Source organism: Lepidochelys kempii, chromosome 3 (assembly GCF_965140265.1).
Source record: "Lepidochelys kempii isolate rLepKem1 chromosome 3, rLepKem1.hap2, whole genome shotgun sequence".
Taxonomy (NCBI): Eukaryota; Metazoa; Chordata; order Testudines; family Cheloniidae; genus Lepidochelys; species Lepidochelys kempii.
In genome coordinates, this window is record NC_133258.1 from 124,882,992 (window position 1) to 124,909,881 (window position 26,890).

The following is a 26,890-nucleotide window of genomic DNA, read 5'->3' on the forward strand; positions in this document are numbered from 1 at the left end:
AATACATATGGCTCTAAAGCCTCAATCCTGCAATGTGGTGCATGCAGACAGACCCCTGTGTCTCCAGAGCTCCATTTACTTTAACGCGGGGGTCCACCCATATGCATCACATTGCAGGATCAAAGCCTAAACACCATGGTGGGTTGCGGCCATATAAGTACAAGGAGTAGAGATGTATGTTCTCAGAGGAGAAAATACAGGCAACTGAGTCACTGTCTGTCTCGTTCTAAAGAGCCCATCACCAAAGTAGCTAGCTAGGCACCAATAAACTTGATAGGAACTGTTTAGAAATAATTATGTCATGCCTCTATGTCTTTAACCATCTTCTCTATAGTATTTGCCATCCCAGCATAAGTCATGGTTTCTCGAATCTCTTTCTCTAGCGCTTGCATTTCCTCCCACTTAGCGAGAACTTGGCACCTCATAGATTCAATCTGTTCAGCAAGGGTGAGAGGTTTCTCTTCAGGCAGTTTCATAGTATGGTCCCTGGAGGTCTCTGGAACTATAAAAAGGCAGGCATGGTTAATAAGATAGTGTTGCCAGAGAATTATTTGGCTATTCTGTGCTAAACCGTTGCAATCTCAGTTTGAGGACCCAGTGAAAATGGCAAAATGTCTACAGAGAGACCAGTGAGACATTAGATTGCATGCTCTTTTCTCAGAAATTGCCAGATGATGAATCAGCTTGCAGGCACGCATGGTACCTGGGAATTACATCTTGTCCGGCAGCACAGTGAGTATGATAGTGTCTGGTTCATTCCTAGTAGATAATAAAGTTGATTGAGTGTTTTAAAAAAAGAATGAAAAATCTGCCCAGTTAGTGAGTAAAGTATCTCTGCTAAGTATCTGCTAAAATATTTAGAAATAACCGTTCATAAATTATACAGTGTTTTGTTATGGTGATGCTCTAATGTTTTTTTCAAACCAAAGATCCTTCTCTATTCAGATGACCCTCCCCAACTGCACACTTGTTTGCCATCCCTTGCAGCTACCTATGTTTCTAACTTAGGCTATGTCTACACCACGCACCTTTTCGCGACAGAGCCGTGCCGCAACAGGTGCGCAGTGTAGCCGCTCTTTGTCGCAGGAGAGCTCACCCGCCGACAAAGCGCTGTTCACACCAGCGCTTTTCATCAGTAAAACTTTTGTCATTCGGGGGGAGATGTGTGTGTTTTTTTCACACCCCTGAACGACAAACCTTTACTGACAACAGTCCAGTGTACACAAAGCCTTCATTTCCTGTTCCATGCAGTGAGCATCATCTTCTTCCACACATCCCCCGCCAGGAAACAGGCAGCATCACATTTCTGCCTTTGTCCTTCCAGTGATCATACTTGGTATAATAAACAGCAGTCACTGCATACCCCCCGTCTATTGTAGGTAGGCCTCACAGCAGAGGTGAGTTTTAAGGAGGGATTTGCTAAAAACAATGCGGTAATTTGTAATGTTTGTAAAGGTTTTGAAGGCACAAACTGCTAAAGATTATCATTGTGGTTAAGGTTCTACGCTCAGGAGACCTGAATTCAGTTCTTGCTTATGCCACAGACTTCGTGTGTGACCTTTGCCAAATATCTTAATCTCTCTGCTTCAGTTCTCCATCTATAAAATGGGAATAATAGTAGTATTTCCTTTTCTGTCTTGTCTCGACTATAAGTGTACAGAACAAGGACTGTCTCTTACTATGTGTTTGTATAGTGACTAGCACATTTGGGCCTCAATCTCATATTGGATTTTTAAGCATAGTATTCAGCCCCTTCTAATTTTGTTCTTTGTAATTCCTTTTTATCTGAAGCTTTCCCCATACAGTTGTCTAATATATTGAAAATGTTAGGGAGGGGAGCTTGGAATGAATTGGACCAGCACTTCTGAGATGCAAGACTTTAAAAAAGGAAGCATTTTCACATAGTTCTTAAGTCTTCTAACTTGTTTCATGCACAGCCATCTCTAAGAAATGTCTTGGCCTAGAAACTTCAAATTCATTAGTTCTGTCAGAGATCTAGAGCCAATTATCATTTCTGAGAGGGACAGCTGTAAACCTTTGGAATTCAAAGCCTGGGCCAAGTTGTAGAATCAGACATAGCAAAGCAAATGCAACCCCAGCTAAGTCCACTAAAGTGCATGGAGTTACATCAGGGAGGAATTTGGGCCAGCACATTTCCTGAGTGATGGAAGAGCAGAAGTTGGTTTGATTATACGGCACTTTTCATATGCAACATGCGTTCATAATAATAAGTAAGATACTGATAGTAGCACCTAAAATAAGGCACTAATAACAGATCACATGCAGCCTTGGGTATGATGCTGTATTTAATTGACAGGGAGAGTATGGGCCAAAACAGAGTTACGTCCTCCATTTCAGAAGCTGCCATTTTGTATTTAACATATGTGTGGAGCAGCTATCAGAGACAGCCAGAAAGCATCTCACCTTAACAACTCATGTGGCTATTTATTTATTCTCTCTATTTACAGTGTAGAAGCTTACCATTTTATATGGTCACATGCTATGTAAAGAAGCCATGTTTTGCATCTGCCATAAGTACAGAAGTTTAACAAATGCATGAAATATAGATGTACTATGCAGTCTGACTTGGCATACTGTATTCTACCCTGATGACATTTTACAGAACTTCAGAAATGGCCCAGTTCATCAGAAAATGAAGTCTCTTTCCTTTTTGCCCTTTCATGAGCTTCCAGATTCACATACTCTTTTCTTTATTGAATCAGCTGAAAGACCCTGATCCAATGCTCATTGAAGGCAAATTCAAAACTGATCAAAGGAGAGAATTATTCATGCAGCACAGAATTAGACTGTGGAACTCATTGCCACAGGATGTTGTTGAGGCTGAGAATTTAGCAAGTGTCAAAGAGGGATCAAACATTTATATAAATAACAAGATTATCCAGAGTTATAGTCGCTGATGCTTAAAAGAGTTTATGAAAGGACTACGAAAGCTCATGCTGCACAACTTAACCTGCCCTCTGACTATTAGAGATCAGGACAAGACCTTCATGAAGTATCAGATTATCTCACGTCTGAGGCATCTCCTGCTGGCTATAAGATACTTAACTAGATGGACCACGGGTCTTATTTGGTGTGACACATGCCCCGTGTTCTTTAATAAATGCAAATTCTCCTGTTGATTTCAGTGGGATTTAGATCAGGCCAAGAATGAAAAGCAAGGAAAATGTTATGTTGCATTATCCCACAAGATGCTCAGCACCACTGAGATCTATTTCTTTGCTTTTCGTGAGAAGCTGTTTAGCTTTAGTGTGTTTTGATACCCTGAGTCACAATATATGCGCGTGCATGCGTGTGTGTATTTGTTTCTTGCAAAACATCAATTCTGTAAATCCACACTGTGTTGTTACTTACCAATTTTACTCTCAGGAGACTGGCTCACCCACAATTGAATTTCTAATTCATTTCTGAGTCTAGCGTGGAACAAAAGAGAACACTGTGTTAATGTGATCACTGCCATGTTTTGAGTATCACGCTGCAGATTAGACATGAGCCAAGGCAATTCAGGTAATCCTGCAGCTCTGATACATGTGAGGATTCCCACGGACATCCACAGGCCAAATTCTGAGCTCAGGTATACTTGTGTAAATGCAGAGTAATGGTTAATTCAGTGAACTGACTGGAGTTACTCTGGATTCGAGTGATGTAAATCAGAGAAGAATTTGGTCCATGATCCCTGCTCTGAGAAACTTGCAGACTCGAGGCATCATCATACTAAGCCCTTGTTTCCTGAAGGAAGTAATATTAAAATGGCAACAGAGAGAAAACAGCTTGTTTGCTAAATGGAACTACTGAAACAACTACACATCATTTAAACACATGGTAGGGTACACACATAACCCAGAAACACATGTGGAGTGCTGTCCGTGTAATCCACTGCAGACCCATGTAATGATCAGCTGATCACATACTTGCCCCCCCTCACCTGCTCTCTGCTGATTAATCCATCTCCCCTGGACTTGTTTTAAAATTGCAAGCAGCTTCAAACAAATGCCATTTTAAAAAGATATCAACCAAGAAACATTTCCTTCTTCTGCCCCTCCTCCACCAACAATTACATGAGCCCAAGCAAAATTCAGACCTACACCAGTAACACCTTTGGTCTACTTAAAAATGTTACAGCTTTAAATTCAGATTACTAGTGGCAGAAATGAAGATACCATTGGGACAGGGAAATCCCATTTCTCTTGTAACACAGACTCCCCTCTAGACCTGGAAGATCTTGTGATAATGGACTTCTACCCTCTGAGCCCAACACAGTTGGATTCATGGTAAGAAAGGCAGCTGGATTTGCTACTAGAAGAATACAGAAAATAGTAAAAATGCATTTTTCTTAAAATCTAAACATTTGTATGATATGGTGCATATACAGAATGCATGAAGTTGTGAGATGTTATAAAGGTTTTACAACACACTCCAAACACAACACACAAAACCATTCTCTGAAGTGTCCCTAGCCACTGTTTGCCAGAAGCTGGGAATGGGTGACAGGGGACAGATCACTTGATGATTACCTCTTCTGTTCATTCCCTCTGGAGCACCTGGAATTGGCCACTGTCAGGAGACAGGATACTAGGCTAGACGGACCATTGGTCTGAACCAGTATGACTGTTCTTATGAGCCATCCCAAACTGATATCAATAAAACCCTTCTCCCATACCAATCTGTCGCACAATCTGTCTCTGTAGACATCTACATGTTTAATTGTTTGGGCACTGTTTATTAGCAACATGTTTTTGCTACAGTTTCGTTTGGTGTAAACAAGGCTCTGTCACACTTCAATATCTTAATGATCATGGAATTATACAAAATAAATTTGGAAAGCGCAGTGTTAATGCTGTTATGTACACAATTTTGATCAAATAAAAATAACTACAAAATAAATTAAACAGACCTATTCAGTCATCTAATCTAGGTAGCTCATGCAAATGAGAATAAGGAAAAAAGATGAAAGGGAGCAAAAGTCAACTAGGTTAGATTGTGACTCGCTAGTTCTTGACTTTGATGGAAGGGGTGTTGGAGGCAGGAGCATGTGATTGAATTGTCTCCAATTCATGTAAATGGGTCACCAGCAAGATTTCAACAGTCCAGTATGGACTCAACAACTTGAGCGAGGAATAACTCCATTTCTTTTGCAGTAGTAATAGACTCTCATCCTCTATGAGTACTAGGCACTAGAATGGGATAACACATATGGTTTGTACATCCCTTACACTTACGGCACTTACTCTTCATTTCTCTCCCAGACACTTTTGGCTTTTTTCACAAGGGTCTGTACTTCTCGCCTGAGCTCTTCTATTTCTCGCGTCTTCAGAGTTCTTTTCTCCATACCTTTTACCTGAGCCATCAGGGTCTGTGAGATTAAATAAACAGGAGTGAAATATGAGAACGTGCACATTTATAAGGGGCATATGGAAGAAATATGCAAGAACTTGTACAATTTTTCTCCATTGGGCCGATCACAATTTTTTTTTTTTGAGGTGAAAAATCAATTCTGAGGGAAACTTCTGAATGAGGATAAGTGCTAATGCTAACACTTCCACTGATGAACCAGAAAAACTACCGCATGTTTTACAACCATCTCTATAAATGGACAATTCATTCTAATTCCACCGAGATATTGGAAAGGTAGAGTAAAGGTGGTTACCAACAGAAAGAAGACTGACAATGCTGTGTGTCTTCCCCAGCCAATTATCTCTCCATTCCTATCCATCTGAAGGCTTTGCTGCTTGTGGGATAATCACTTTCGTTGCTTCTCTCCTGTGTAATGGGCTAGTTATGCTAGAGAAAGCATACTTCCACTACTGTCAGCAGTTTCAGGTTCATCATTACTGTGATTTCAACAGATCATCATAGTAACACAGCAGCACCAGGGCCCCAGCACAGAGTGCCATTAAGAAAGGGAGGTGGTACCTAGGGTGAAATTCTCACCCCATTGAAGTAAATGGTAAACTCCCATAGGGCCAGGATTTTCACCTTGAGCCTACAACAAAAGCCTGTACTTGTGGTTGGCAGGAGACCATTGACCGAAACAATTACTTTTATATTTCACAGTAAAAGCAAAACAAAAGTATAAAATGTCACACAGTATCCTTGTGTTACAAGCTTCCTGACAGCAATATATAACAACAGCAGAAAACACTATCAATCAGAGAAAATAAAACAATTACAAAAGAGAATAAGGTGTGTCAACACAGCGACAGGGAGCGTGCTTCCCAGTGCGGGTTGACAGATGTGCCCTAGTTCTCCTTGAGTGAGAGTCCTAAAAATAGCAGTGTGGCCACCACAGCATGTGTGGCGGTTCGGGCAAGCCCTCCTGAGAACAAACGCACCAGATTACCTGACTCCCTGGGTCTGCAGGGTCAGCAAGGCCACACTGCCACTATGGCCACACAACTATGTTTAGTGGGCTAGCTCAAGTGGAGCTAGTATGGGTCTGTCTACCCACTCTGGGAAGCATGTTCCCAGCTACTATGGATCCCTACCCTTAGAGAGCCAGTTTCTGCTACCTGATTCAAAGCTACCCAGTCCCTGGCCCAAATGACTACATGCTGGTGGAGAATCAGGTGAATCACAGCACCCCCCCTCCCTGTCCTGCCTGTATTGCACCCCAGAACACTCCCAACGTTCCTTTTTCTTCCCATTATGCTAAGGGGGAGCGGGGGAAGGCAGCTGATGTAGAATGCACAGGAAGCTAACTTTACCAGCTTCATTCCAGTGGTGAGTTCCTCTGCACAGGAGGAATTCTCCTCCTGCTTTAAGGGAACAATACACCACAAAATTGCCTTAGACAGGAGTTTCTGGCTTGAAATGTTTACACAGCTCTGTGTAATTTTCAGTACAAATACCAAAGTTTAAAATTCAGATTTTGTGCTCCGCACAAAATCACTGTGCAGAACATTTCTCGGAGGAACCCTCCCCACTCTCTTAGCTTTAAACATCTGGCTGTGTGAACATATATTTATGTAACATGTCTACACATAGCTGGACATTGCAGCTTGGCACTTATTCAGAATGCTTTCTTTTCCATTTGTGAGGGTGGTATTTTGTGACGCAGATATAAGTCCACTAGGAATTGGAGTGAAACCACTAGCTCACTCGACAGAGACCAACAAAACAGATGTCAGTGGTAGGGACTAAAAGTCACTATCATTCTGTGCTTGCTTCAACCAGTGACTCAGAGATAAATAATACTGAATTTAAATTACGAATCCCCGAGCCATTCGTTCTACTTAAATTCCCCCTTCTGACCACAGAAGAAAATGGAACATATCTTAATACAGAGTGAACAGTGTGCAGATGCAGTATTCATCAATGAAGTCAAAGCCCCCAACAATACATATAGACAGACGTCATGGTTGGGTGCTTCAACATATTCAATTCATGCTGCTTCTGCCAACTCTGTTTTTATGCCTGAGATCTGCAGCCTCCTTAGCCTTTTGCTGTTGGTGCTCCTGCAGAAGTCCTCATAAGCAATGAAATAACAGGCAGGCTTTAGATCTTTGTATCAAAGATAAGTGCACATCACTTTCAGCAGTCCCAAAAGTGTCTAAATCACAGGACAAAACAATCAAGGGCTGTTCAGTTTCATGTAGCTTGTGTGTGTGTGCGCTCATGTGTGCATGTATCCGTTTGCATGTGTCCAAAGGAAGTTTTAACTCATCCATGTGGCTCCACCCACTGTTTTCTAAGCTTTGAATGCAAGTAACATTGACCTTGTGACCTCCTTCTGAGCTGCCATTGGCAAACGACTATTACCTTGTATTGTGTTGTAGGCAGAGAATCCAGAAGTATCACCATGTAGAGCTCATATTCATTCTAAACAAACAAAGAGGAACAAGGAACATTACAGAACAATTATCAACAATGTTCAGAGATTATACAAACTGGATTCACTTCAACACCAGCAACCACGTACTGTACGTGCTCTACAAGAACCTTTTCTGATAGGGCTAGGAATGAGTGTGGTCTTGATCTCACTGAAGTCATTTGAAAGAGTTGGATCATGTCATTTGTTAGTAAATATACCGATTCGTAGTGCATTCTTGCCACCCCCTCAAGCTTCCTTTAACATAGACTGTCTTTTTTCTCCAACCTGCCGCTCCTTCTCTTCTCACTGCCATTAATCCAAGATAGTACTCTGTTTCCTGCCTTTTGCCATTACCCATTGCCAACTATTGGAAGGCACTGGGGTGTGTTCACTTTCTTAACAAGTGTGAAATGTTGCCATTTCTCTCCCTCTCAAATATCAGACCGTGTGTCAACCTGGCACTGTCTAATGCCAATGGCATAACTCGACTATGTACAGAACAGAAAGAGTGAAACTCAATTTTCGTAACAGAGTTTTTAGGTTCTGTTCCATATTAGAGTCACTCTCACAAGGGTACAGCCGGAGGGACAAATAGATTTGATGTCCAGAGAGTTTTAAATGTTAACTTTCAACATGACGACAGTTCAAAAACAGAGGGGGGATAACAAACACTGACTATTGCAGCTAGGTAATAATACAGGAATCAGCATTTTTCATATGTAGATCTCTGAGAGCTTTACATGGGGAAGTATTACCATCCTAATTTTACAGAGAGAGGGAAATTAAGACACTGAAAGGTTAACCCCGAATGACAAAAGTTTTGCCGATGAAAAGTGCCGGTGTGAACAGCGCTTTGTTGGCTGAGCACTCTCCTGCCAACAAAGCTACTGACAGGTTTCAGAGTAACAGCCATGTTAGTCTGTATTCGCAAAAAGAAAAGGAGTACTTGTGGCACCTTAGAGACTAACCAATTTATTTGAGCATAAGCTTTCGTGAGCTACAGCTCACTTCATCGGATGCATACTGTGGAAAGTGTAGAAGATCTTTTTATATACACACAAAGCATGAAAATATACCTCCTCCCACCCCACTCTCCTGCTGCTAATAGCTTATCTAAAGTGATCACTCTCCTTACAATGTGTATGATAATCAAGTTGGGCCATTTCCAGCACAAATCCAGGTTTTCTCACCCCTCTCCCCCCCACACACACACAAACCCACTCTCCTGCTGGTAATAGCTTATCTAAAGTGACCACTCTCCTTACAATGTGTATGATAATCAAGGTGGGCCATTTCCAGCACAAATCCAGGGTTTAACAAGAACGTCTGGGGGAGGAGGGGGTAGGAAAAAACAAGGGGAAATAGGTTACCTTGCATAATGACTTAGCCACTCCCAGTCTCTATTCAAGCCTAAGTTAATTGTATCCAATTTGCAAATGAATTCCAATTCAACAGTTTCTCGCTGGAGTCTGGATTTGAAGTTTTTTTGTTGTGATATCACAACTTTCATGTCTGTGATCACGTGACCAGAGAGATTGAAGTGTTCTCCGACTGGTTTATGAATGTTATAATTCTTGACATCTGATTTGTGACAGTACAGTGCTAATAAATGATGGTCACATAAACACCACCCTATACCGGAAACCTACTGACCGCTATTCCTACCTACATGCCTCCAGCTTTCACCCTGACCACACCACACGATCCATCGTCTACAGCCAAGCTCTGCAATACAACCGCATTTGCTCCAACCCCTCAGACAGAGACAAACACCTACAAGAGCTCTATCAAGCATTCTTACAACAACAATACCCACCTGCGGAAGTGAAGAAACAGATTGATAAAGCCAGAAGAGTTCCCAGAAGTCACCTACTACAGGACAGGCCTAACAAAGAAAATAACAGAATGCCACTAGCCGTCACCTTCAGCCCCCAACTAAAACCCTCCAATGGATTATCAAGGATCTACAGCCTATTCTGAAGGATGACCCAACACTCTTACAAACCTTGGGAGACAGGCCAGTCCTTGCCTACAGACAGGCCCCCAACCTGAAGCAAATACTCACCAACAACCACATACCACACAACAGAACCACTAACCCAGGAACCTATCCTTGCAACAAAGCCCGTTGCCAACTGTGCCCACATATCTATTCAGGGGACACCATCACAGGGCCTAATAACATCAGCCACACTATCAGAGGCTCGTTCACCTGCATATCCACCAATGTGATATATGCCATCATGTGCCAGCAATGCCCCTCTGCCATGTACATTGGTCAAACTGGACAGTCTCTACGTAAAAGAATAAATGGACACAAATCAGATGTCAAGAATTATAACATTCAGAAACCAGTCGGAGAACACTTCAATCTCTCTGGTCACACGATCACAGACATGAAAGTTGTGATATTACAACAAAAAAACTTCAAATCCAGATTCCAGCGAGAAACTGTTGAATTGGAATTCATTTGCAAATTGGATACAATTAACTTAGGCTTGAATAGAGACTGGGAGTGGCTAAGTCATTATGCAAGGTAACCTATTTCCCCTTGTTTTTTCCTACCCCCCCCCCCCAGATGTTCTTGTTAAACCCTGGATTTGTGCTGGAAATGGCCCACCTTCATTATCATACACATTGTAAGGAGAGTGGTCACTTTAGATAAGCTATTACCAGCAGGAGAGTGGGGTGGGGGGAGGTATTTTTTCATGCTTTGTGTGTATATAAAAAGATCTGCAGTTTCCACGGTGTGCATCCGATGAAGTGAGCTGTAGCTCACGAAAGCTTATGCTCAAATAAATTGGTTAGTCTCTAAGGTGCCACAAATACTCCTTTTCTTCTAACAAAGCTACTGCCGCTTATTGGGGGTGGAAGAGTTTTGTCGGCAAAGAGGGGCTACACTGTGCACCTTCTAGCGGCATGGCTGTAGCTGAACGGCCATGTCACTATAAGGTGTATAGTGTAGACAAAGCCTTAGAAACTGGAGAACAGCAGCCGAAATGAAGATGAAAGGCAAGTATTGAAAATATAAGAAAACATGGAGTCTGTGGCATTCATAAAGTCACAGTTAAAGACCTTGTGAAACTCCGGATTTAGTACCTTTTAATGGCATGTGCTCTATGCCTATTACGGTTGAAGATTTTGCCAAGTTATGTTAAGAGACCTAGTTAATTGCTATAAACCTTCAAGTGTAACCTTTGATTTATATATTTCCAATTCGCAGTTTAAAAATGAGGGATAAAAACCAAACTGAATTTTTTAAGGCTTGAGCCTGCAGGGTAGTTATAGATAATTGAATTTAGTGGAGATTTGTGAATAGCACATTAAGTGATAAAATTAAAAACTTTATTTAATATAAAATACTTAAGAAAACAGGCATTACAATATAACCATACACTGCATTTATACTTATATTTTAAGGTGGAATGAGGCATTTTTAAAGGTGATTAGTCCCTAAATGAAGAAAGTGTGTATAATCCTTTTTCTATCAGTTCCTTGATGATGGATGGGCATACCTAAGCTAAAAGTAGCAGGCTACCCTTTTTATAATCAATTATAACACCCCTTAAATAATTAAAATTAAATTTACCTTTTACCATTCCTATATTTCCGCTACCATGATTAAATATATTTTTTACTTTTTCATTGGCTATTTAACATTAAATATTATTTTAATTAGCATTTGTGTAAATACCATACCACTAACTATTAATATAGAGAACATTTTCCAAAACATTAACCATTTATTTAAAACACTTGTAAAAACTGGTTAAGATCAAACCATGTTTACAATGACCGCCCTGCAGCTTAAGTGGGGAGGTAAGGTGACCATTTTAGCTGGGACAGTACCTTTTTTAAGCACTGTCCTCACTGTCCTAACTTTTTTTTGGCAAAAGTGGGCTTTTGTCCCATTTGCTCTTGCCAACTTGATCAGTTGGCAAGAGCAAACGGGACTGTCAAGGTTCCTCCCCCACTCTGAACTCTAGGGTACAGATGTGGGGACCTGCATGAAAACCCTCCTAAGCTTATCTTTACCAGCTTAGGTCAAAACTTCCCCAAGGTACAAAATATTCCACCTGTTGTCCTTGAATTGGCCGCTACCACCACCAAACTAATACTGGTTACTGGGGAAGAGCTGTTTGGATGCGTCTTTCCCCCCAAAATACTTCCCAAAACCTTGCACCCCAGTTCCTGGACAAGGTTTGGTAAAAAGCCTCACCAATTTGCCTAGGTGACTACAGACCCAGACCCTTGGATCTTAAGAACCTGAACAATCCTCCCAACACTTGCACCCCCCCTTTCCTGGGAAATGTTGGATAAAAAGCCTCACCAATTTGCATAGGTGACCACAGACCCAAACCCTTGGATTTGAGAACAATGAAGTAAATTGTTTAATAAAAATAGAAGTAAATAGAAATAAAGAAATCCCCCCTGTAAAATCAGGATGGTAGATATCTTACAGGGTAATTAGATTCAAAAACATAGAGAACCCCTCTAGGCAAAACCTTAAGTTACAAAAAAGGTACACAGACAGAAATAGTTATTCTATTCAGCACAATTCTTTTCTCAGCCATTTAAAGAAATCATAATCTAACGTATACCTAGCTAGATTACTTACTAAAAGTTCTAAGACTCCATTCCTGGTCTGTCCCCGGCAAAGACAGAATATAGACAGACACACAGACCCTTTGTTTCTCTCCCTCCTCCCAGCTTTTGAAAGTATCTTGTCTCCTCATTGGTCATTTTGGTCAGGTGCCAGCGAGGTTACCTTTAGCTTCTTAACCCTTTACAGGTGAGAGGAGCTTTCCCCTGGCCAGGAGGGATTTCAAAGGGGTTTACCCTTCCCTTTATATTTATGACAGGGACAAATGCCCACTTTTGTCAAAAAAGCGGTGTGCGGAGGAATGTGCGGGGTGGGGGAGCAGCAGTGGTAGCCCATGCAGGGGGAGGCAGGGCTCGGGTGAGAGACTCAGGCCAGCCCTGCGGGGGAGGGGGTGGCTCAGACTAGCCCCACACGATGTCCCATTTTCCCTTTGGGAAATATGGTCACCCTTGAGGGGGAGGGTATTGTCTGGCTTGCCGGGGGAGGGGGAATAGAGTTTTACAGGCAGGAAATAAAAGAGGGGCTCAGAAGCTGCCGCAAAAGTGGGCGTGGGAAGGGTTTTGGAACTGTGTAATGTATACTGGCAGGGGCAAGAAGTGATGATACATTTCTGAAGGTCAATGACTTATCGGGGCGGCTGGGGTGAATCTGTTATTCAGGTGGTGAGCCTGAGGTCTGCCCCATGGAGGCTTTGAGGGCATACGACTGGAGAGGGATGGGCCTCTCTTTATGCATGGTGACGGGAGTCCCCTCACAACGTACCAGTTCGTTACAGTGTTGAGACAGGGACTGACAAGGCTGGCGCTGCCAGCCCAGGAATTTGATTCCCACTCGTTCAGGATTGGGGTGGCACCAGCAGCAGCACAGCTAGGTATGGGGGCAGAGGCAATCGAGGCAATCGGACATTGGCATTCAGAAGCCTACAGGATGTATGTGAGACCCCAGGGGGTGAGTCAGTGTTAATTTATTGTATTTTCATTCCAGAGGAATGGATGACCAGCCATACAGATGGTGGTGTGGCTCTAAGGGCACAGTATTGGGGTTTTTTTGAGCGCATAGGTGAGCGGCCAAGTTGCCTGAGAATTCGCAGCTGTGAGGGCTTGTCAGCGGTCACCAGATATAATTGTGGTGCACCAGGGGGGAAAACAATTTGGGAATGTGTGAAGGGAACTTTTTCCAGGAGTAAAAATTGTGTGGTTAGACTTGCTTCAATGCAGAATCTGGCAGGGAGCTGTGAAGCCCCCCAAGGTGGACAAGGTAAGGAGGTATGGGAACAGGGAGTTGGCCAAATTCCTTGGAGCCATAGAAGGGTCGGTAATTTTGCATTCTGGCCTAGCATATGGGGAACCAGAGTTATTTCAGGAGGATGAGGTTTACCTGTCAGACTTGGGCACAGACACGTTTTTGGCTGATATAACAGGGGCATTAAGGAATGTCTGGGAACCTGACTGGATGGTAATTACTGGCACCTCCTTGTGGCGGATGTCCAGTGCAGGGGAGGGATACAGTGATCAGATAAATGGCTTGGTAAAGGTCTTAAAAAGGAGGTGGTTGTTAAAGCAGCAGAAGTGGGGGAGGGGATTCTGGGCTCCTATGACTGGCATGGCAGGAAGCCGACCCCTCTTTCTTATCGTCCACCTTCACCCTTGTTCAAGGGGTGGGGGAATGGTAAGGTCCCAGCAATGAGTTGGCTGGGGGATCTGGATGGAAAAAAGGGTGGGACGGGCGCTGGCAGAAGCTCCTGGGTAGATACTGAATGATCATGGAGGTTCCTGCACTGTACACTTTTATCTGCCAGGTAGTCCCAGACATCCAATAATAAAGTTTCAGCCTGATTAAAACCATATCAAGTGTCTCCTGTCCTTCTTTCGGTATAGCCAGATAACATGACCTGGGGTTATGCCCTAACTTGTTTCCAGCTTGCTTCTGAATTGTTGTACTTAACTTTCCTTATATTTCACCAGGCCTCACTTGGCTATTGTCAAACCTTGTTGAGCATACTTACATTTCAACATATTTTTATATCAATATAAGCAAACATTATCTTTATAGGCTACGCAAGACCCCACACCTCCCACTGTGTGCATGTTCACAGCCCAGGAACTGCTGCCATCTCCTTCGTGGATCTGTGGAAGACCCTCTCGCTATTAGCACAGCGATACCTGGAGATGGTAGGGAAGCAGAGAAAGCTTTTTGTCACCTCAGATTGCTGGGCAGGCAGACTGACTTTTTCTCCAGTTGCTCTCTCTCTCAGCACTTCTCTGCTCTTGTATGTTTAGCAAAATAGAGCAAAGGAGCCAGGAGAGAGCACAAACTAAGAAAGAATCATCCAACCTTCGTGGGGGCATAACAATTACATACAAATTAGGAGATTCTTTGAGCATATCAGGAGCACAGGAAGGCTTCACAGGTGTGTCTGATTTTAATGTGTGGCCAAGAGATCAGGGAGGAATAAAAGGAAAGTAAAAATGTCACTTCATTTACAGTAGCTAGGAAGGGATGGACATCTTGGTTCCATAGAGTAGTGTTAGCTGATTCCATGACATTTTGTGAACAGTCCCTAGAGTTCATAGGGCACAACACTGATAATACAAAACAGGAGATAGAGAACCTTTAGATCACAATGTGCTAAGCCTGACTGGTATCTCTTACCTTAACTTCCTTCAGAATATCACCAAATATTAAAGAGCTGTTGCAAATATCTTCAAACACATCCCCAAAGACCTGCAGCCGTTTGAAATGGGGACGGTTACAATCACAGATCCTCTGGAGCTCCTGGAGTAAAAATCAGAATTAACAGCTGCATGCAGGTGTGTGTCGGATGCATCATCCCCACTCGGCTCTAGAGGGTACAGACAGCACAGACTCAGGGATATGCTTTAAACCAGTGATTCTCAAACAGCAGTCCTTCAACCGTCTGTGGATCTGTGGAGCCCGTCCTGATGGTGTACGAAATTAAATATGGCAACCAAGCAATGGAAGATTAAAGAATTAGGAGGAGATCACTCAAGAAAAGATTTTCTCTCACTCATAACACAGTTCACAGGATGAAAAATACATTTGGAGAACCCTGCTCAGCAGTAAGAAGAAAGGCTCAGATTGGAAATGAAAAGTAAGTGTTGTTTATAATAGCCAAGAGAAAAGAAAGAGAAGCCCTAGGAAGAGTGTTATAGGCAGCAATTAGTATATTAGACCTGAATATATTGTTAAGTATCATTGCTTAGACATTTAAGGCCAATTCCTCAGCCGTTATTAATCGGTATAATGCCACAGGCTTCCACGGATCTATGCCTGTTTACAACAGATGAGAATGTTGCCCTTAGAATCCATCATCTCATTCCTTAAAGAAAACTGTTATGAAATCTTGGACAAGGTATGCAACATTTATAACCTCACGGTTAGGGCTCTACCAAATTCACGGCCATGAAAAATGCATCACGGACCATGAAATCTGGTCTCCCCACCCATGAAATCTGGTCTTGTGTGCGCTTTTACCCTATACTATACAGATTTCACGAGAAAGATTTCAAATTGGGGGTCCTGACCCAAAAGGGATTTGCAGGGGGGTCACAAGGTTATTTTAGGGGGGTTGCCATAAGGCCACCCTTACTTCTGCGCTGCCTTCAGAGCTGGCTGGGTTGGAGAGCGGCAGCTGCTGGCCGGGAGCCCAGCTCTGAAGGCAGAGTCGCCTCCAGCAGCAGCGCAGAAGTAAGGCTGGCCTGGTATGGTGATGCCACCCTAACTTCTGCACTGCTGCCTGCAGAGCTGGGCGGCCGGAGAGTGGCGGCTGCTGACTGAGGGCCCAGCTCTGCAGGCAGCAGTGCAGAAGTTAGGGTGGCAACACCATACCAGGCCAGCCTTACTTCTGCGCTGCTGCCGGTGGCGGCTCTGCATTTAAGGCTGGGATTTAAGGCCAGCAGCTGCTGCTCTCCAGGCACCCAGCTCTGATGGCAGTGCGGTCACAGCAGTAGCGCAGTAGCGAGGGTAGCAGTACCGCATCCCCTCTACAATAACTTTGCACCCCCCCGACACACACACGCGCACACACACACACACACACACCTCCTTTTTTGCTCAGGACCCCCTACAATTACAATACTGTGAAATTTCAGATTTAAATAGCTGAAATCATGAAATTTACAATTTTTAAAATCCTATGACCATTAAATTGACCGAAATGGACTGTGAATTTGGTAGGGCCCTACTCATGGTGTTGTGACTGTTCATATAGACATCTCTTCTGACTACAAAATCTTAGGCATTAGAGACAGAAGAGATATGTTAAGTCATCGGCTCCATCCCCATCCACTGCAACATTTGCTCTATAGTGCTTCTAGTCTAGTCTTCTAGTGCTCTGTTCATCTCCAATATCATACTTGCTTCAGGGAGATGTCCTTATTCAGGTGATGAGCCATGGCACAGTTTCACTTTGTGAACATTCCTATCTCCCAACAGAGGCAGAAAGGGAAATGTGCAGATCCAATCAAAGGCCAAAGTTTGCCATTGCTGCTGGCTAACAGCTTTCACTGTAGTAGACTTTCACAAAGTCACAAAAAAACGTGATGGACTCAAACTTGTCTTGGGGAAAATGTTCTCTGTATTTTTGTAGAGAAATGTCAATGTTTTTGCAGCAAATCAGTTGTGGGTTATTTTTTTTTATTAAGGCTAAACTGCTCTTTTATTCGAATAGCAAGATGCCATTTTCCTGCTTATGATAATGAACAGCACACACTCCCTTCATTTCAAATTGTGGCAAACCTCGCTCCTCTGATTCTAATTCACATCGATGTACCTTCTCTAGCTCATTCTACTGACAGCGTGATCATCTTTTCTTCCCAGTGAAGAAAAGTCTCTCTTGATTCATTATTGCCTTATAACTGTGTCCCTCGGATGAAGAATTAGTAAGTGCAAGGTTGGCCTATAAATTCTTGGTTTTCCTGGGAATTTTTAATGCAATGGCAACTCTACAAAGAGGCAGTTCCTGGGAGGTCTCTCTCAGGTATGTATTTATTCCTTTGCCTACTCTTCTCCTGTTCTCTTTGATGCACCCTGGGACCAAGTGGAGAGATATTCCTCTAGGGATACCTATTGCAGTTGGAAGTTACCAACTTCTTATCCAGTTCTCTCAGCATGGCAGCTTGTATCTAAGAGGAGCCAAAGGTCTGGTGGTGGTTATCCTTCCTCAAGCATTCAGCCCTCTTACCAGAGATGTACACTTTGTCCTAGTGCAGCTGCTGCAGTAGGTTGGAGGCATCCAGGAAGTGGGAGCACACCTTTCCTTAGCTGTTCGTTACCCATTTCATTGCCAACATCTGGTTTGCCCAGTGCTCTCACTGAGGGGGGCTGCTGCCTCTTTCAAGCCTGGACTATCAGTCTCCCTCTCTGGCGAGCAGCCATCACTACTCACTGGCCTGTTAAGCTGAACTCCCTGTCTGCAAATACCACTGATCACCAACCCGCTGCACTCTTATAAAATAGCTAGTGTGTAAATTGGGTGGGGGGAGCTTTGCCTCTTGCACAGCCACAGGATAACATTTCAAAAATCTTGTATGCTGCAGTCAGACAGATTTCTATTTCTGCCATCAGTACTCTTAGCTCTCTAGTTATCTCCCTGCCTACTGCATCATTCCCAAGGCTTCTGAATACCACGGTGACATAGGCAGACAAAGCTGACAGAGAGGACAATGAGGAGCCAATGTATCAATGGCCAGGGACAACTAAGCTATCTAAAGTCACCCTGGCCCACCAGTAGAGTGGTCCATCAGCAAAATGGCATCCTTCCTTCGAGACCTCTGAAACCTGGTGGGTTCCAAAAATACAGAACAATTAGTGTTGGTGACTTGAATGCTGCAGTGCAAGCAGGGATTCTACGGTGCACCAGAGAACCTCTGCTAGTACCTTCTTCATCTCATTCTGACATTCACATCCAAGCAGGACACCCTTAATCAAGGCCAGTTTTAGAGTGGGAAACCACTTGCACTGAAGGGTGGTTGCGAAAAGCTTGGCTATATCACCTCCTAAACTCTCTCTTGATTCAAGCTGAATAGAGTGCCCAGCTGCAGTCATCCAGTATGCAAAGCCCAAAGCCTCATCCCAAATCAAACCATGGTTAGTGATCACAGGTAGCCTGTATTCTTAAACTTAACAGCAGGAACTGAAGAGCAAGATCAGGATCAGCCAATACCCTGTGCTTCTGAGAAAGACCCCATGCTGTGTATGTCGGTGGGACCAATACTGACAAACTGTCAGCCTGTGCTATGACTCTTCCTTGACCTAGAACAAATTTGTACCCACCCTCACACCCCTGCCCACCATGGAAAGGGTCAAGGGACACAAGGCCTTGTAAAAATGATTCTCTCACATGCCCAGACTGAAATACATTTCCCTGCTCACAGCAATGTTAATCAGCTGTTCGGTGACCCAGCAACTGCAGTTGGGTGCCCAAATGAGAACCTAACAAATCTTTTCTGTCTCTAACTACTACTAAATGAATCTCTTACTGTAACTCCTTGGCTACGAGTGGGGCTCTCTCATAGCAATGATCAGATTTATCATTTCTTACCCTGTCCAGTTTAGAAGGTTTGTAGGATCTGGGGGGAGGATGTGTTGTGTTTGTAATAATTATTGACGTGCTTTTCCTTACCTGAGCCAACTTCCTTTCATGCCGCTCTGATGCTTTGCTCCCAGTGGTGTCATTCTCTAGCAGATCACGCTTGACAATAAAATCCCTCTGAAAATGTAAAAACTTGTTAAACTGATCAGTTTTAGTCACTCCAGCCAAATATGAAGGCATAAACTGGTACTCATCCTTAGCAACTTCAGCAGCAGCACGTCGGCTGTTCTTAGCTGGCTTGTACTTCAACACCTTCATCTCTGGCACATCTAACTCTTCTCTTTTAAGTGGCTTATTGAGTCTGTCAGTTTCTTCCTCTATTTTCTTTTTAAGCTCTTTCAACTGCCTTTCCAAAGGAGTAGAAGTTAATGGGCCATTCACTGGGCGATAAACACTGGCCATGAGTGCCTGAGAGTGTTTGTAGATAGGAGATGCAGATTTGGCACGTACTGGAACCAGTGTGGTGCTGGGGGTGAAAGTATTTTTCATCTTCTTGGCTGTCTCATCGCATATATTTTGAGCTGGGAATTGCTTTCTTTCTGTCATGAAACGTGTTGGTTTCTTGGCGCTGTCCCAGTATCCCGGTTTTATATTCTCTTGCGGCTTATAAAGCTTGTTATGGTTTAAGTGTCCTGAGGTGTAAAGTTGAACATCAGCTCTGTGGGCCTTTTCCAAGCCATCTAAAAGATGAGTCAAGCTCCTCTCTTGCTTGCTTTCTGCCATGGTAAAACTGATGATTATATCACAGAAAACAACAACAAAAAGTAGGAAAGTTTTAGTTGAAAAAAAATTCAACATTTGCCTCACCTCTTCTAGCTTCATAATAGAATATTTTAAGTGAAATTAGTGGTTGGATTCTCAGCCCTGGATAGCCAAGCCCATGAAGTATCAAACCAAACAGCACAGAAAGCAGTCATGTCAAATTCAACATGCCTTCCCTACAATGTGCCCCATTCAGCATGTCCCAACCTTGAACTGGGAGTACCACCTGTAGGGCTAAAAGTCTGCATCCATTCTCCATGCCCAGTATATTGCTGATCTCATCTCTACAACCATACCCGTAGGTGCCAGTTGTGATGGGAATTTTTGTAGGACCCATGAATGACATTAGACTCTACAATGAGATAGACTGCAAACAGGGTGATCTGTGGAAAATTATAAGAAAGAATTCCAAGAGTTGCCAAAAATATTAGTGACATGGAAAATTATGAGGGGAATTTCCTGATTTTTTGCAGGGAGGAATTGAGGTTTTTTAAAAAATAATTTTGTAACACATCTGATTGTCACTCACATTCTGTTTCAAAGTTATGTCTTAAATCAGATCACTGTGGTGTTGTGGTCCCTTTGAAATCACTCAGGAAAATGCCATTTCTGCAAAGCATCTGACAGAGGATGTCTGTGTAGTTTCATCAGGACGCAATGTGGGAGAGCTGTGCATAAAGCCGTCATCCTACACCTATTTATGTCTTTGCTTAACTTTAAACACAAGAGTAGTCCCACTGATTTCAATGAGATTACTCATGTGCTTAAAGTTAACCATGTGTATGTATAAAAGCTTGCAGGATCAGGACCTTAGTACTAGACCTAGTGTGTGATTCAATTTACAGTAGCTCAACAACCAAGTATAACTAAGGTGCTTAAGTTTAAACTCAGTTGTGGCAAAAAGAAGTTTGTCTAATACAGTTTGGGCAGCCAATTTAGACGTGTTAGAAGAGAAGTATTTTGCACATACAACATGGTTTTTGAGTATAGCTCTAACCTAGTTTGACTCCATGCACACCTGCCAGTTATCACAGCTTTTGCGTCACTACATGTAGGTTGGTATTTACCCAACAAATCTGTTGGACAAACCAGGCTTTGCAGAAGTATGTGCTGAGCCTCCAAGAGTCAGGGGTTCTGTTGCAGCTCCTCAGCAACTCACTCCCACTGGCACATGTGCAGTGGCTTGTAGTGAGGAGCTAAAAAATAATTTAAAAAAAAATCTACATGCAGGTCCTTCCCCGCCCTTGCTATGTAAGAACGGTGGCTGAGAAACTGCAAAAAACAAACCCTAATCAACCAGCTTAGTTTGATAGAAAATCACACTTTGGCCCCCGTCTTTACTGGCCGTAGGACAAAATCATATTTAAACATGGTTCAATCACTGCTCCATCTAACATAATGCAACATGACAGATCGGTATTGTCTGTGGCCACCCCATGTTTGGGGCTGTGTCAGACCAAAGGTCCATCTAGCCCAGGATCCTGTCGTCCAACGTGGCCAGTGCCAGGTGCCCCAGAGGGAATGAACAGAAGAGGTGATCACCAAGTGATCCATCCCGTCGCTCATTCGCAGCTTCAGGCAAACAGAGGAGCCTGGTCTGACTCTCTTTCTTGGCCACCCAGAAGCTGGGGCTATGTGCTGGCCTGGGGGTGTAAGGAAAGAAAAGGGGTTGTTACGGCAGCCCAGGGGCCTCTCTGCATTCCCCTACCCGCAGTGCAGCTACCGCTCTGGCAACTCCCAGGTATTCCTAGTGCAGTGGAGGCTGCCGTTGTGGGAGTGACAAGGCTGGGCTCTTCAGAATATTTAGTGGTTTGAGCCAAAACGTTCCCAAGGAGAGACATGAGAGGAGGGAACTGGTGATTTTTAACACTCGGAGCTTGTCTTCAAGAACAATTATTGCAGTTGTTCATGGCAAGCAGGGGCGTGAGTGTGCGCTACACTAGCCTGCTGGGGTCTCACTGTCCCTCAGCATCCTGCTGCTGGGTGTTAGCAGCTTGGCAGAGCGCTCTGAGCTCGTCCTTTTTGAAATGGGACTAGCTCAAAGCGCATCATCAAAAAATGGTGGCTGCCCATTAGCAGAGTGCTGAGGGACAGTCAGACCCCAGCAGGCTAGTGCAGAGTAGATTGACACCCCAGCTTGCCACAAACTCATTGTTCCTGTGGACAAGCCCTTAGCTAAATCTCAATAGACGATCACCAGACACAGAAAAGGCACTTTTGTAGCATGAAGGGATCTCCCTGTCCTGAATGTCAAACAATGGAGGTGCTAATGCTTCTTAGAGAAAAGGTCCCAAAAATCCATTATAATGGAAAGTGTTAGGAAACATAAATGTAGGGGCTTGCGACGACCTCACCCTATCATTAAAGAAGAACAAGCAACAGTGTAAATGAATGTGTTTTATAATATTCTGCAGTATTTGTTCAACGTATTACATTTTACAACAGTACATTCTAATACAATACTACATTATAGCTATAGACGGCAGAGCTTGGGGGCTTTCCTGTGTAAAACTCGAAGTGAGCTGTAGCTCACGAAAGCTTATGCTCAAATAAATTGGTTAGTCTCTAAGGTGCCACAAGTACTCCTTTTCTTTTTGCGAATACAGACTAACACGGCTGTTACTCTGAAACCTTCCTTGACAAGGTTACTTATGCCTGTTCCCAGCCTGCTCTTGAGAGCTGCTGAGTGCTCTCAACCCCCACGTGCTGCTCAGAGCCTTGTTGGATCATGCTCTGATACGGTAAGCTCACTAGGCTAGAGAACTTGAGTTCAATTCTGGCCCTATTTATGCCGGTGTAAACAGAATTATTGGAGTCTTTGGAGTTACTCCGTATTTATCTCAGTGTAGCTAGGAGCAGATTGGGACCCTGCATCTGCCGTTATGCTTTACGTAGCACTGACCACACGCTTGGTACTGAATAATGAATGGTAGTAGTCCTGCTCTGCTTCTTGGGCTTGAGTCAACTGAAAGCACAGTTCATTTTCAGACACGCCAAACCCGCAAAGAAAACGCAGACATTGGGCTTGTTTTTGGCTTAATTGGCTTGTGAGTTGCTTGTTGGCTAGTTTTTGGCCTGTAGCTTCTTGCTTGTGTTTTTTTATCGGCCTCCCGCAAGCAGGGGCAAGATGGGGAGAGAGTCAGGGGTGCACAGCAGGCCCACCACAGTCCCAGACTGCATGCCGGGGGCAGGGCCGGATTAATGCAGGGGCTTTAGGGGTTGCAGCCCAGGGTCTTGGGCCAAGGGGAGGCCTGCGGGATGGATGGGGCCTGTTGCTTCTTTTCATCCAGCCCGTGGCAAGTTTCCACGCTGAGGGCCGGTCACGGGTCCCCGAGCCTCGCACACTCAGCCCCGGCCCCACCCCCACCCCCACGGGGCTGGAGCCGCGAGTGCTGGCATGCCCCTCTTGCCTAGAGGCCGCAGGAGTTCAGGGGCAAGGGCAGGGGAGGGGACGCACACACACACTCAGCGCTGCTGCCACGCACAGTGACGCACACACATGCTATAGCGGGACTGGAGCCAAAATCACCCAATTCAAGCTTTCATTCTGATTGGCCGGGAGCCAATCAAAAAACAAGAAACTACAAGCTACTGTAAAAGCCCTGACAGCCAAAGAGCTAGCCAACACGCAACGCACGAGCCAATTCAGCCTAAAACAAGCCCAATTTCTGCTTAGTTTCCATGGATTTGACAACTCTTGGGGATCCTGCCTTAGCCCCGCTGTGCCACTGACCAGGAGCTGCCCAAGATAAGCGCCTTCTGGCTGGAGCCTGCACCCCCTCCTGCACCCCAACCCCCTGCCCCAGCCCAGAGCCCCCTCCTACACCCAAACTCCCTCCCAGACCCCGCACCTCCACCTGCACCCCAACCCCCGTCCCAACCCTGAGCCCCTTCCTGCACCCAAACTCCCACCCAGAGCCCACACCCCGAACCTCCTGCTGCAACCCAACCCCATCCCATCCCTGGCCCCACCCCAGAGCCCACCACCCAGCTGGAACTGCACCCCCTCCCAGACCCCTGCCCCAGCCCTGAGCCCACTCCCACACTTCAAACCCTCAGGGGCCCCATAAAATCGGATAGCCCTGGGCCCACAGGAGAGTTAATCTGGCTCTGGCCAGTGTGATCTAGTCACATAGAGTATTGGGTTTCTCAGGGGTTGGCTTGTTTTGAAATGGGATTAGCTTGATTTTTGGCTTATTGTGAAAGTCGGGGTGCTTATTGACCGCGTGAAAGTCGGCAACTGTGTTCATTTTCTGTAGCGCCCTTTCACTGCACCTTCTAGTAGTAACTCGCTCGCTCTGCACAGCCCGGCCCACAGCCTCCAGGACCCACCCATGCAGTGCGTTGCTTTCTAAAAACGACGGACTCTAAACCACTGTCCCACAGAACCCAGCCCCGGGGGAAGCATTGCAGCAGAGGCCCGAATGGCGGAACGGTAACTTACGTCAAGGCTCCGCTGTCTGCTCTCACCGGCTCCACTGTGTCTCCAGCATAACGGCTCCCCTTCGGCCGGGATGCTGTTACCGGGAAACCAGAGAAACATTCTGCATTCTCGCTCCTGCTGCTGCTGAGCGACCGTGCACGCTGCTGCGAAAGGAACCTCCGAAGGCCAGGGTATTTCCCAGTGGAGTCGAGCAAGCTTGTGGGATCAAAACCGCCTCCCTGGTGGGAATTCTTTTTCTCCTCAAGGTTGACAACTGGTATTTTAAATTCCAACCTGATTGTTTTGTTTTTGTTTGGAATACTGATCTGTTAAAACACACTGGACAGTTGGACACACTCCCAGGAGCTATTCTGCATCCCAAGGAGCGACAGCCTGTTCTTCTTTGTATATTGAATGCACATAACACCTTGTGCAAAGTTGAAAGCCTATTTCTCCCTGCTGTCAGAGTTCAATATTTGCAAACAGATAACACCCCGGAAAATTACACTCTCAATAATTTAAACTCTTCGGATCAAAGACTGTCTTTGTTTTTGAACCTGATACGGCACCTAGCAGATCATAAATAATCATTAAATAATAACTTAGTGCTCATGTAATTGTGGGCTATTAGGCCTGGCTTGAGCCAGGCACTGTGTGGGCAGATGCATTGCAAACTCTTATGTAATATGACTCAATGACAGCACAGTGCAAGTTAATTTTTAGCACAGTGATACACTGTGTCAGAGATACACTGGTAACATAACAGGGGTTTATATTTACAGAGGCGTGGAGCAGAGCAAGGGCCCTGGTCCCATGGTATACTTCCTTGATAAGTTTAACCATTGTGATGCCATTATATCTAACACCCACCTTCAGCATACTCTATGCGCATGATACCACATAACAGAGGTTAATATCTGCTGATTTGTGAAGGTGTGCTTCCATGGTGGGATCATTCCAACCACATTTCTAAACACTTCATTAATATATAATTATTAAGCTTTCCATCTAAGACACTCCAATACTATAGTGCTGGAGGTCATGAATTCTAAATAGATCAATAAATAACTAGACTAGTAGTATTTAACTGCTATAAAAGTATCACTTATTACTAAACAATAAGGAGTACGGTGGCACCTTAAAGACTAACAGTTTTATTTGAGCATAAGCTTTCGTGGGTAAAAACCTCACTTCTTCAGTGGGGTTTTTACCCATGAAAGCTTATGCTCAAATAAATCTGTTAGTCTTTAAGGTGCCACCAGTCTCCTTGTTGTTTTTGTGGATACAGACTAACACGGCTACCCCCGATACTTGTCACTTATTACTGATCATCTTACTACTACAATACAAAAGGCATCATGATTATAAAGTATTTATTTTACAGAATACTTCTGGAAGGCACAACAATGAATTATGAACACAGTGAGCACCACAACACAGAATTTAAAGAGATACAGGCCGCCAACAAATATTACAATATAAGAATATGAACAGGGAAGAACTGAGAATGGGCCCAGTGCTGTGAAGATGAATGCGCAGAACCCTTGCAGAATCAGGCATAGTTTTTGGGGAAGGAGCTGAGGCGAAGGGTGAAATCTTAGTCCTAAAAACTGCTTGACCTCAATTGGCCAGGATTTCACCCTAAACGTTTTAGAAGTCATTTGAAAGTACATGTACAGAAATAATATATTACATAGCAGAAAAGAATCTATAGAGAGAGTTTGTTACACCAAAAAAGAGGCAAAAAATAGAAAATGGATGGAATCAGGAAGAGGAAACACACAAAAAGAACTGAATGGAAAAGAAGTGTGCAGTGGCTAGCAAACAAAATGTTTGGATTTAGGTATGAAGTTTGGAAAACATGGAAACAAGATGGGCCAAGCAAAAGTGTGGAATCAAAATTGTGAACTCCATGTAAATTTGACTCAGTAGTCAGGTAAGCTGATGCAGCAGTGAGAGAACAGATGAAACAGGATGGGCTGTGGAATCCATTCCACGTAAGGCAAGAGTGACCACCTCTAGGACACCCATCTTTGAACCTCAGGTTTCCCATATCAGTTATAGTTGCTTGAACATCTGTGTGTGCTCCTGGCAAGGGTGATGTCGAAATAATGTTAATACCTGTGTATTAATCCTCAGAGGGTGCTCAGAAGCCTGAGCAAAGTCCCAGTCTGATCCAAGCGCTCATGCTGTTAACATAAGCATTGTGCTGCCTTCTCCTGACAAACCAGGTGACTGAAAGCTCACTGAACACTGCACCCAGCACTGATTTTTTCTCTCTACCTCAGAGAACAGGCATATGGTGGTTCTCATGGCCAATACCGTTTCTACAATTTGGCACACAGCAGTCCAGATGCCCTTCCAAGGCATTGTAGTATTTACACACATGGGATCCGTGAGGCAATTGGATCTGCTAATAGTTTGGAATAAACCTGAAACTGTCCGTCTGTGCCCAGAATTGATGTCTCCCAGCTGGCAATGCTGTACATGGCCACAGAGCCAGCTAAAGCAACATCATTTTTTAAATCATGCTCAACTTAGGCACCGACCAACTTCAAAACCTCCAATATCCTTCGGCTGATTCCCTATTCCTCAAACTATGTTTGTTTAAAGAGTAAAGCAGCTGAAGCAGTCTTTTCAGAATGACTGTTAGTGCCACAA

The 26,890-nt window shown here is 44.1% G+C and overlaps 1 protein-coding gene across 5 annotated transcripts in view; it reads right to left on the reverse strand.

Moving 5' to 3' along the window:
* Positions 1-24,623, reverse strand: part of C3H6orf118 (chromosome 3 C6orf118 homolog) — a 45,416-nt gene extending 20,793 nt beyond the window's left edge. For all 5 annotated transcript variants that reach the window (XR_012158126.1, XM_073337879.1, XM_073337878.1 and 2 more), the window contains exons 1-7: positions 24,251-24,623; positions 19,075-19,774; positions 15,084-15,206; positions 7,777-7,836; positions 5,247-5,371; positions 3,373-3,431; positions 306-502 (exon numbers count right to left, since the gene is read on the reverse strand). Coding sequence is in view for 4 of the 5 variants with exons in the window: in XM_073337879.1 (XP_073193980.1) it covers positions 306-502; positions 3,373-3,431; positions 5,247-5,371; positions 7,777-7,836; positions 15,084-15,206; positions 19,075-19,767 (1,257 nt within the window). In the remaining variant the exon portion in view is untranslated. The remainder of the gene's footprint in view (positions 1-305; positions 503-3,372; positions 3,432-5,246; positions 5,372-7,776; positions 7,837-15,083; positions 15,207-19,074; positions 19,775-24,250) is intronic.
* Positions 24,624-26,890: the final 2,267 nt, after the last annotated feature.